Source organism: Cavia porcellus, unplaced genomic scaffold, assembly GCF_034190915.1.
Source record: "Cavia porcellus strain 051 isolate PalLab524CR breed Dunkin Hartley unplaced genomic scaffold, mCavPor4.1 scaffold_8, whole genome shotgun sequence".
Lineage (NCBI taxonomy): Eukaryota > Metazoa > Chordata > Mammalia > Rodentia > Caviidae > Cavia > Cavia porcellus.
The window spans coordinates 60,714,139-60,726,355 of record NW_026947491.1 but is presented as its reverse complement, the minus strand read 5'-3'; the positions used below and the strand labels follow the sequence as shown (position 1 = coordinate 60,726,355).

Genomic DNA, 12,217 nt, shown 5'->3' with positions numbered 1-12,217 from the left:
AGCTATATTTTATAAATTTTGAAGAAGGGAGAAGGAATTCTGTGTTTTTCAAATAAAATGAAAAGCTAAAAAATTCTCCATTATTAGTAATTATTTGGAACAATTGTCTAGAGTGACTCTGTTCAATAAAGTGGCTGCTTGCCACTGTGGCTATTGGGCACTTGAAATATAGTTCACATTTTTTCCTTCTCTGCATTGTGGGTTGAACCCAGGGCCTCATGAAGGCTAGGCAAGTGGTCTACTACTGAAATACATTCCTAGAAGCTAGTCCAAATCAAGAGGTACTGGGCACACGAAATAAGTGTTTACTGTGACAAAAATAATGGAAAGTAACTTAATAATGATACTGATATATATTTAAATGATTCTATAGATGTTGATTTAAATGCAATGTTTTAAAAATCAGTTTTTGTATGGTTCTTTTCACTCATATTAATGAATCTCCTAGGTGATTTAAATTTACCTGTGTGACTTGCATTATAAATCTATTGGGCAATGTTGGACTAGAGTAATTTGAAACATATGGTAGAGATTTTACTAAGCAATTCTGATAAAGGGCTTCCTTACCACATTGGTTTTTTAACCATATTCTTTCCTTGCTTTCTGATCATTTGCAAGAAAAATTTTAAAAGGCTTCCTCTTTGTGAAGGTTTGTGAGGCCCTAGAATTTCCTTTTTCACTTGTTCCCAACCACAAGCAAATGATCAATGTGCTCTGTGGATGAGGAGTCAACTCTACAAGGGCAAATTGGGGAGATGCAGAAAAATTTCCAGTCCCTGAATGGTGTGAAGTAAAAGTGTTTTCAAAGGGTCTCACAAGAATGGCCCAAGTGGGCACAATGGGTCTGTCTCACTGTCAAAGGATCCAAAGAGTTGAAAGGAAACTCTAACTACAGCACCAAAATGCCACAAAACCATAGTTATTAATACAAACTAACTTGCATCCCCGCCTATCTGTCACCATCTCATCTTAAAAAAAAACTTGTGAAAATACGTAATCCTGATGAGACTTCAATTAGGTATAAATATCAGAAGCAACAGGAGATGCAGTACATTGTTCTGATCACCTGAAGATCAGTCACTAGAAAAGGAAGATCAGTGAAGTTCTTTGGACCTGATCGACTTAATACAAGAGCTACTGATTTCATCTTCTTTAGCCCAACTCTCTGAAACAATGAAGTATACAAGTTCCATCTTGGCTCTTCAGTTCTGTATCATTTTGAGTTTTTCTAGCTACTACTGCCAGTCAAGATTTACAAATGAAATACGCATTCTAAAGAACTACTTTGTAAGTATGATCTTTTAATAATACTTGCTTATGGTGAAAGGAAATGACTGAATGTTGACTTATGTGCCTGACAGGCTGTCACATTTAGTCCATAGTTCTTTTGAGTAGATGTAATGTTTGCAGATTGTTGGTGGGATGTTTCCTGATTAAATAATCTATAGACTGTTGAACCGTCTGCTTAAATTGCTACAGAGATTGAGAGGAGATTCATGAACCCTCCAAGAGATGAGCATGATATGGGTGTAAAGGACAATGGTTTTGATAATTTTGTGGCAAAACTTTATTCAGATACAATAAGCCAAATAGTGTCCGATATTGAAAAAATTATTATTACTTTCTGATTTCTTAGACTACTATGAAGGTGACAGTAAAAGGTCATCATTAGTAGTAAAAATATCAATAGGAAAGAATTTATCAATTAAAGTTAAAGAAGGTGAAGTTTTTGAAGTTTTGGCTTATAACTGTTTTCTTCAAGAAGTGATTTCAAAATTTTAGTGCTCTGTGTGTAATACCTATGAAGTATTACTGAAGAAAGTCACTTGCTGAGGTTTCTTAAGAGTGATGGTTCTGGATCAGAGCTTTAAAATATTTTGTTTTATAAGTCTCTTTTTAAACTTTTTCATGGTTAATGCAAGTAGTTTTTGAATTTTAAATAATCTATTATTTGTCCAATATTTAGATTTTATAATAATGTTCAAGTGTTCACAATTTATTTTATTCTTACAATGCAAATTAGATATCTCTCATACATATGTATTTGGAACTACTTTTAAAAGATGTATAATAATATCCTGCAGGAGGGTACAGGTAGATATTATAGAACTCTGTACCATACGGAGGCAGTATATTTTAGTGGGATGGTTTTGCTATAGTGTTTTTTCCTTCCTACCTAAGCTTGAAGGTACAGTGTGTGTGTGTGTGTGTGTGTGTGTGTGTGTGTGTGTGTGTGTATTTAAACTGCTACCTGTAGTTACGTGGACATCTAGAAATGTCACCAGCCTTATTGAGATCATTTGTAACTTTGCAATTTAAGGGTCACACCAGTAACTAAGAAAGCTAAAAGAGGACAGTAGTCCTTGGCTTAATCTAGTGTAAAAGCTTTTAGAAATATTTACTGGTAGAATAAAACAGAAGGATTGAGAAGGAAATCAGTGACTGTTTTCTGCATTTGAGTTCAGTGAAACTTTACAGTATTTTTAGGACAATTTATAGACTAATTTTTTTTTTCTCAGAATGCAGATAACTCAGATGTAGGAGACAATGGGACGCTCTTTGTAGGCATTTTGAAGAATTGCCAAGAGGTAAGCTGAATATTCCATCTGGCTGGTATTTCTGTTGCTTATTTTCTGATGAATAAATTCACATGTACTCTTTTTATGCTTTTTTTCTCCGAAGGAGAGTGAAAGAAAAATATTTCAGAGCCAAATCGTCTCCTTCTACTTCAAACTCTTTGAAAAACATTTTACAGACAATCAGACTGTCCAAAATAGCATGAACACCATCAAGGAACAAATCATTACTAAGTTCTTCAAAGACAACAGCAGCAACAAGGTGCAGGCTTTCAAAAACCTGATTCAAATTTCGGTGAGCATATTTCAATTTTTCATTTCATGGTGGAAGCTTTTGCCCAGAATTTAACTCTCAGGAAGCAGCAACCAGCTACTTAACATTTGCTCAGGCTATGAAATGAACAAATGGCTACAATTTTTCCTTACTAATTTCATGCATATTTTGGATGATTTTTTTCAAGTCAATCCAGAAATAAAATAAATGTGTTATTTCGGAAAACAGGGATTGAAACTATGACACAGAAGACAGGTGAACAGATAAATCCAGTGAGGAGGAAGTAGAGAAAGGAGTAGAGGAAGTTCTTTCTTGGTTCCTTGCTTGTGTGATGGAAATTCTCTTGCTTTGGAGGAAAGGTTATGTGTCTTAATGGAAAGACCAGTAGGAGGGGGTGAGAAAATTTGTTCTCCTCTTAACTTGGCCATCAAGTACTGTGGCATCAACTGAATCACATGCCTGGCTGGGTGTCAGTTTCTTCATCTCAAAAGGAGCCTCTTGAGTTACTACATAAATTCTACTGTTGCCTTGCTCTAAAAATTCGCAGTGCCACGAGTGGAAAATGAGAGCAGAGAAAGGTATAAATTTTGAGAGCAGAGGCAGCAAGGTCATCTTACTGTGCTGTCTGGTCACCTCTGATGTGTAGCCCAATTAAAAGTGCTCTTTATTTTTAGGAGAAAGTAAATAGAATTTACAACTTATTAAGGGATTGTTTTATGAGCTTTTAGATTCTAATCATCTCAGCTGGAGAAATCCCTAGGCTTATCATTTTTATCTTATGAAACTGTCTTGAGTCCTTAAATTAAGGGTTTTAGAATATGCATGATAAGTTTAAAGCATAAAGGCATTATGTTTTCCAAACTTCATCTATAAGACAAACCCTCCAAAATCCTTTGACTTTGGCTTAGAAATAAATGGGCTCAAATGAGAGGGTCCTGGTTCTTGTTATGGCTTGTGCACCTGAGGATTTGTGCTCGGCTTTCACTATACCTGGATCTGCTTCTGTCTTGTCTTGTGTAAGTTGCCAGTGACAAAAAAGGGAGATGGCACCAGATTTTCCTGGGTCATAGGCCAGAGACTGAGGAAGCACTTGATTCTGATCCAGTGCTGTCTTGGCTTGCTTTTCAGTCCTAGATAAGTCTCTAAGGCCTTGATGACAGATTCAAAGCTACTGCATGCACAGAACTCAATGCTACCCTTTCTTCTCCCAACACTTGGCTTCAGGGCTTATTTCATTGTATAATTTTGAAAGTTCTGTAGCACTAAAGTTAAGGACATATGATGTATCTCACCACATTATGATGAAACTGGCAATTTATCATTGTAGCCTTAACTGATTAAAAAGTGAATATTGTATAATAATATATTACTACTCAGAGTCACCTTTTAAAAAGAAATGCTTCCATTTTCATTGATAATAATACTGAAAGGAGACTATCTTGATGGCTCACATTCCTGAAATTAATTTTTCTCTTTGTTTTACCTTAGGTCAATGACGAGCATGTCCAGCGCCAAGCGATCATTGAACTCAAAAAAGTGATAGATGACCTGTCACCGAACCAGAGGAAACGAAGAAGGACTCAGATGCTGTTTCAGAGCCGGAGAGCATCCAAATAAGAGTCATTCTGCCTATAATATTTGAATTTTTAAATCAAACCTATTTATTAATATTTAAAATTATTTATATGGAGAATATATTTTTACTCATTAATCAAAGAAGTATTTAATAGTAAGTTTAATGTAATGAAAATGAATATCTATTATCTATTAATATATGTATTATTTATAATTCCTGAATCCTGTCATTGTTCTTCTTGTCCTTTATCCTTTCTGATTAAGTAACAAGACCATGTGATGATCCAGTTCTGTCTCAGGGGCCAGCTAAGCAGCTGACCTGAGCAAGACCCTGAGGGTTGTGCATTTATTTCACTTGATGATACAAGAAATACTTATAGATTAAATAACACCATCTGGTTGCTGCCTATTTGAGAACATCTCTGCATTCTGAGCCAGTGCTTTAATGGCCTGGCAGACAGCACTTGAATATGTCAGGCGAAATGGCCTGGTACCCTGGTAAAAACACAGCATCTCAGGAAATGTCACATCTGGTGCTTCTAAATATTGCTGACAACTGTGATTGAACTCAAATGGAAATTACCTCACTTGTTTAGTTTATTGATTTCTAATATATATAAATAAAATATAATTTTACAAACACTCATGTTATGTCAGATTGTTCTTTGTGAGGACCTGGGTGAATAAACTACATATTTAGGAATACTTAAGAAGGAATACAGTAATTTTTAGACAGCAATGGAAATCTCTGCATTGCATTAGGTTTTTAAAAATATATATACTGTAGATCGAACTCATGATGTCACAATCGCCAGGCAGGTGCTTATGCTGCCGAACTAAATCTCCGGGCTGCCTTAGGCTCTTTTCAATGTGATGTTTTCATTTGCTAGTAATTTATTGGCTTTCACTGCTCCAGTTGACAGTTATTTGAATTGCGTGTCCAAGAAATAGATTTAATTATGACATCATTCTATTGAGAGTTTCTGCTGTGGATAATAGTCTAAGATGCTTAGGTTTGTACATGGAAATTTATTTCTACCCCCTTCTTCTATCTCCTTCTCCTCCTTCAGTTTGGTGTCTCTCTTCTCTGCTCCGGCAAATAGCATTGAGAATGGAATCTGGATTGGAATCTGGGCTATGACAATGCAAGGAATATGATTCTTAATGAGTTATCCATATTTTCTAAACTTCAGTGTTCTTCTCTGTAAACCAGAAGTAATATTGTAGTGAGAGTTTATTTTACTACTCAAAAAGTACTTAGTGTAGACACCTACTAACTATGTGTTTAAATGCTTGAAATACACTGGTTGACAAAACCCAAATAATTCTGTTCCTTGGGAAGTTTCAAATTGAGCAATGAAGAGATAGACAATGAAAAAACATATATAAGGAAATTGCATGATGTCAGAAAGTTACTGATGCTGCAGGGAAAAGATAAAAGTAGTGAAGAGTGGAGGAACTAGAAATAGTGTAAGTGAAGGAAAGTCAGTGGGCTAGAGGTTTAAATCAAGTGACTATACTTGCTATTATCGAAGTGAAAACATTTGAAGAAACACTTGTAAGAAAGGTACTCTATTTGTATTACAGCAAGAGGAATACTCTGCAAAAAAAAAAAAAAAAAAACTCGAGAATGAAGATTTGCTTGATGTTAACAGAACAGCTCAAAGACCACTCTAGTGGTTCCAAAAGAAGCGGATACAGAGGAAGTAGCCTTAGGAAAGAACCAGTGTGTCCTTCATGTAGGAGGAGCTTAGGGTTACAATGAATTCAGTAGACTGTGAAATACAGAAGACTCAGCAAATAGAAGTTAAGACAGGAGGTTACGAATGAGGAATGTGAGTACTGACATAAACAAGGACAATGTGGATATTGAGATTATTTCTCTTGGTTTTTGGGACAGTTCTGGAAAGATTGAAATTGTCAAGGACTGAAAAGATTAGGTATTTGGATTAACAGTTTCAACTGACCCTTCCATAATAGCAGAATCTAGGGAAATCATTTATGTAAAGGGATCATTTTAGTCTTTGACAATAATCAATGGCAATTAGGTTGATTTTTGAGCAATTAAGTGACAGTGGATGAAAACTAATTCCAAAACTTTTACATATTTAATGAGAAAAATAGAAAATTGTCTAGGCTAATTTTGGTATGATTGTTACTGGTCTTGTTATTGTCTTTATTCTCATTAATACTTAAGATTGAGTGATATGGACTACAGGCTACAGATGGAGGGCTGTTGTGAGATTATCTTGTGTGAAACATAGAAGATCATACCCCTATGTAAGGCTTTAATAATTCTTGTTTCTCATCATCTTGAGAAGTAATTAATCATGTAATTGGAAATTTAAGTCAGAGTTATAGTCTAGGTCTAGGTAAAAATTGAGCTGGACTCTGAGACAGAAAGATATAAATTATGTCTTGTGATATGATAGTAACAGACAGTAAGACAGGGAGGAGGTCTTAACTGGCAAGATCTGATAACAAGTCCCTTTGTGGCTTTGGCATGGGAAAGAGAAGAGAAAAGCTTGTTAAATCTGTCTCCAGGAACAAGATCTAATATCCAGAAGGAGAGACTTCATTGGTCTTGTAATAGTGCATGAGGGAAACATATTCTTTTATCTTCAACCCCTTCATGTCTCATGCAAAGCTCTGTAAGACAGACAGGTTTTTGTTTGTTTTTGGTACAGGGATTGAACTCAGGACCTTGTGTTTGCCAGGCAGGCCTTGTGTTCAAGTACCACTGAGCTAAATCCCCGGCCCAGAAACAAACAGTTTTGAAGACCTAAGTCCTAAAACTGGGTGCCTATGCCATCTAAAAAACGGAGGTTTAATAGACAGATGGTAGGTAACATTGAGAGTTGCCATACTCCTTTAGGGCTTTGGTAATGACAGTTACTCACCGGTGTGGGAGGAGCAAGACAGACTCTTGCTGAGATGGAGAACAGAGGAAATCTCAAAGTAAAGAAGGGATGCGTGAAGAAGAGCACTGCAGAAAGGGAAGAGAAACCACAGCTTGAAGAGACACGACAAGCATCAGAACCAGAGTTAGGACACAGACATTTTATCAGGCAAGAAATTTAAAACAATGACAACTATTATGTTAAGGGATAGAATGAAAAAAGTAGATACGGTGAAAAAACAAATGGGTAACGAGCTAAGAGATGGAAATTCTAAGAAAGACTTGAAAGGAAGTAACATAAATAGAAAACACTCTAATAGAAGTGAAAAATGCCATTGTAGGCACAACAGAGCAAGGAAAGAATCTGTGAGCTTGGAAATAGGTAAAAAGTAATTTCTCGAACTAAAATGCCGAGAGAAAAAAGAGCCAAAATGAAATAAAAGTTAAAACAAAACAAAACAAAACAAAACAAACAAACAAACAAAAAAACAATGTCATAAAACCAAGACAGAACAGCTCCAAACTTAGAGACAGTTTTAGAGACAGCTGAGATAAAACTATAGATTCTCAAAAAAGTATTTAGCAAAACAAATTCCTATAAAACTTCCCCAAGGACTATCATATTTAAATTGCAGAATAACAAAGACAAAGGAAAAAAATTGAAAAAGTTTTTTAAAAAACCCACTTAGAAAAGAACACAGAAATTATGTACAATTCTAGTGTTTCCAATTGTGATTGTAACAGATTACCACAAATTCAGTGTCCTAAAACAATACAAATTTATTGTTTCACATGTCTAGAAGTCAAAATTAGTCTCAGTGGGCTGCAATCAATGTGTTGGGCAGCTCATGCTGCTTCTGTAGGCACCGGGAAGGAAGCTGTTTCATGACCCTTTCAGCTTCTGAGGCAGCCTGCACTCCTTAGTTTGTGGTCTGCCTTCATCTTCATAGTTGAAATGGTTGGTTTGAGTCCTTCTGTTGTTGTTATCTCTCTGATGCTCTTTCCTCCACCTTCCTTTTCCACTGCAAGAGCCCTTGTGTCTATATTGGATTATGGCTAAGGAAGTCATATTGGATTATCTATGTGATAATCATTGTCTCTCTTGTAACAGATTTGAAAATAAACTTTAGGACACCTCACTTATTGACTATTTGATATCAGGCTTCACATGGGTCCCGTTGCTCTTCTAGTAAAAATACCTGAGAATTAACTAAAGATAAATTTATTAAAACCACTGAAGTAAGGGGAGAAAATCATGACCAAAATCTTACCAGAATCTCAGAGAAGGGGGCTAGGAGTGGGTGTTTATGGAGCTTGCAGCTCTGTACTCAACTGAACTCTTTCAATGAAGGTAGATTGAGATGGAGAATTTTTTGATATAGTAGTTCAGGTCTAGTAGAAATAGTGGGGAAAGGTTCTTGAAGTGATTTTTGATACATAAGCAGTTATTAATAATCATTTTACTCAGGTGAGCAATCTAATGTCGATAAGTTTGCTTGTTCAGTTAAACAAAACATGTGTTCAGATAAACTGATGGTTAATAATTTGCTAAAGCAAACAACGTTGTTGTATGTAGACTTATTTTCTTGGAAAAGGGTTTTCTGCCACAGATAGTGAAGTCTTCTGGATTCAAGTGACCTAAGGTCTCAACTGAGCTAGCTAAGTGACGTGAATGTAGATGGTCTCAGTTCTTATGAGCTCATATGGAATCCTGGCTACTGAGAAAAACATTTTCTTTTACATTTTTATTTCCTTAAATCTTTCTCAGTAATTTTACATGTTAGACATAATCAGTCACAGTTGATGGAAAGAATTGGTAAGAATTGAGGAATTTTGGCTTATCTGTACTGTGCTCAGTACAAAAAATACAAGACCAAGAGTCTATTATGTTGCTCTTTTTATCTAGAATGAGACTCTGTTTGCTCCATGACATGGCCTTCTTTGGTCAGATGTTTATGAAGGATCAAAGGTGAAAGTGCCAACTTCCCCCTGAACTGCAGCTGTAAAGCCACATCAGAGTCATTGACATCCTGGGTACAGTCCTCCCAAGGATGTGCAATAACCAGTCATGTGACATAGGTATAAACCCTTGTTCAGAGCTCAGGTAAATCTTGATTTCATTAAAGGAAAACTTAAGTGTTCCTTCTCTCATCTATAAAATGGGAGCTCATGAGACAATTGTGAGGATTAAGTAAAAAAATACTTAAAAATGCTTGGAGAAAAAGAGCAATGCTCTGTGCATGGTAACTATACAACAAATCACTGTTATTACCTCCTTATAGTAACAAATTTTATTCAGTTTTTATAAATTTTAAGTTGAGCATATGCATGGGGCCTATTTTGGTAGATATATAATGCATATATTCTACAGTATGTGTGGTAATTATATATGTTTATGGGATTAGGTGTGATGTATTGATAAATATATTATACATGTGTTTTGACAATTGTGTTCAATTGAGGATCTTGGCATACCCATTTCTTTGCATTAAGAATGTTCAAAATCCTTTCTTGTAGCTATGTTGTAATATCCAGTAATGTTATAGTTAATTATAGTTACCCCATTGTGCTGTAGAAAACTATAAATTAATCCTACCCACATGTATATAATTTATTTCAGTTTTTTGAGACAGGGTCTCACTGTGCAATTCAGATTGACTTTGAACTAATTTTTCTGCCTAGGCTGGTCTCAAACTCATGGCAATCTTCCTGCCTCAGCCTCACAAGTGCTGGGATTATAGGCATTTGCCTCCACATCCAGATACTACCTGTATTTTTGTCCTGGTTAGCTATCCTTTCTCTATTATCCTTCCTATTGTGTTCCCTAGACTCTGATAAGTATTTTACTCTGAACTCTGAGATTAACTCTCTTAGATTTTGTGTATGTGTGAGAATATGTGGTACTTGTCTTTTTGTGCCTGGTTTATTACATTAAACACAATGTCATCCTGGCTTATTTGTGTTTCCTCACATGACAGGAATTTTTTTGATGGCTGAATATATTTCATTGCACTTTCTTTATATATTCAGCCATTTATGAATGTATTTGTTGATTCTAAATCTTGGTTATTGTGAATAATGGTAAATAAGTACGTGTATACATGTATCTTTTTGGCATTCTGATTTCTTTTCCTTTGGATATATACCCAATGGGGGATTGTTGGATCATATTATAGCTTTAGTTTTGTTTCTATAAGGAACTTCCACATTGTTTCCCATACTGGCTATGCTAATTTACATTCCTCCCAACAGTGTTTGAGAGTTTTATGTTCTCTGCATCCTCACCAGCATATTTTGCTATTTTATGTATTTTTGATGGTAGTCATTCCAATCTGTTTGAGATGTCTCCTTATTGCAGTTTTGATTTGTGTTTATCTTCATGATTATTTACTTTGAGCATTTTTTCCTATATTTGATTATCATTTATATTTCTTCTCTTGAAAAATATCTATTTTTGTCATTGGCCCATTTTTTACTTAGATTATTTATAATTTTGCTATTGAGCTAAATTCTTTGTACCTTTTGAATATTAGCTCCTTGGCAGGAAAGTAGTGTGCATGTAATTTTACCTGTTATGTATGTTGTTTCTTCTTTTTTGTGCAAAACTTTTTGAGTTTGATGTAGTTCCACTTGACTATTTTTGCATTTGTTGTGTTATTAAAGTTTTATTCAACAATATTTCTTCACCTATACCAATGTTCTGAAGTATTTCTGCTGTGTTTTTGTGACTATTAGTGGTTCTCAACTTGACTGCATTAGGAGCCATGTAGTAGATTGGTGAGGCACATTTTTGGGTGTGTCTGGATAGGGCATAAGTATATGACCTTGAAGGCTATATCTAATTCCTAGTCCTTTTCTCTTTGGCATAATACTCATGCTCTACTTGGTAGTTTCCATGAGGTGAGCAGCATTTTACCACCAGTACCTTCCACCCCAGTGGTTTCTGCTTTGGAACCAGCTAACTACCGACTCAATCCTCTGAAACATTGATCCAAATAAATTTAAGTTGTGGGTATCAGTGTTTTTCTCAGCAGTGGGAAAGCAACCCAATACAGTCTTTTTCTAGTAGTTTTGTGGTTTTTTTACCTTATATCTAGATTTTTGATCCATTTTGAGTTGATTTTTCTATATGGTCTGAGATGTATTTCATGTTCTGAAGAATTTCCCATTCTTAGAAGCACAGAGGAAGCAAATGGTCAAGGAATAAATTACAATTTTTTATTTCACCCATGTTTTAATTGTCATACTGTATCATGACTTAGGTTACTCTGTGAGTTTTGTGAAGTCTTACATCTTGGGGTCATCCACAAGTGAAATTTGGGGTTGGGGTAGACAGGACTTGCAAAGTTGACCTAGATTCAGAGATTTGAGTCATGAAGGTAAGAAGCCACCTATAAGTTAATGTTACACTGACACAGAAGTTTTGAGGATAGAGGATTCACGCAATCCAAATTCTGGAGACATGCATGGCTAAGTGTGATTTGGAACAGTCTATCCATAAAAAGCTACACCACTACTAAAAACCTGGGTCTTCATGGGCAGCATGAAAAGCAAGTGAAGCTAGTATAAGGGTAAAGTGCTCAGGGAATTATTCCAGGTGTATGATAGAGTTTGATATGATCAAGCCCTGAAGCAACTTGTGAAGAAGGAAGGCCAGGGAGTCCTGGAGCTAGAGAGGTCTAAAGAGTGACAGAGCACTTTTCTGTTGCATCTGAACTGCTAAGGTTCTGTGGATGTTAAAATGCTATGTTATAGTTACAAGCCTTACCCATAACAGTGTTGACTCAGGCTATGTGGGATGAGGGCATAAGGAGGATAAGATTGAAACAATATAAAGCTGGGAAAGGCAAAGAGGAGAACCTGGCAACATGCTGTAGGTGGGAAAAGGTCTGT

General features: G+C 35.7%; 1 protein-coding gene across 1 annotated transcript; it reads left to right on the top strand.

The window, feature by feature from the left end:
• Positions 1-1,105: 1,105 nt before the first annotated feature.
• On the top strand, positions 1,106-5,026 carry Ifng (interferon gamma). Its single transcript, NM_001172874.1, is given in 4 exon segments — positions 1,106-1,287; positions 2,520-2,588; positions 2,683-2,871; positions 4,339-5,026. Coding segments are annotated over 4 exon segments (501 nt in total). The 5' UTR covers positions 1,106-1,173; the 3' UTR covers positions 4,468-5,026.
• The last annotated feature ends 7,191 nt before the right edge of the window (positions 5,027-12,217 follow it).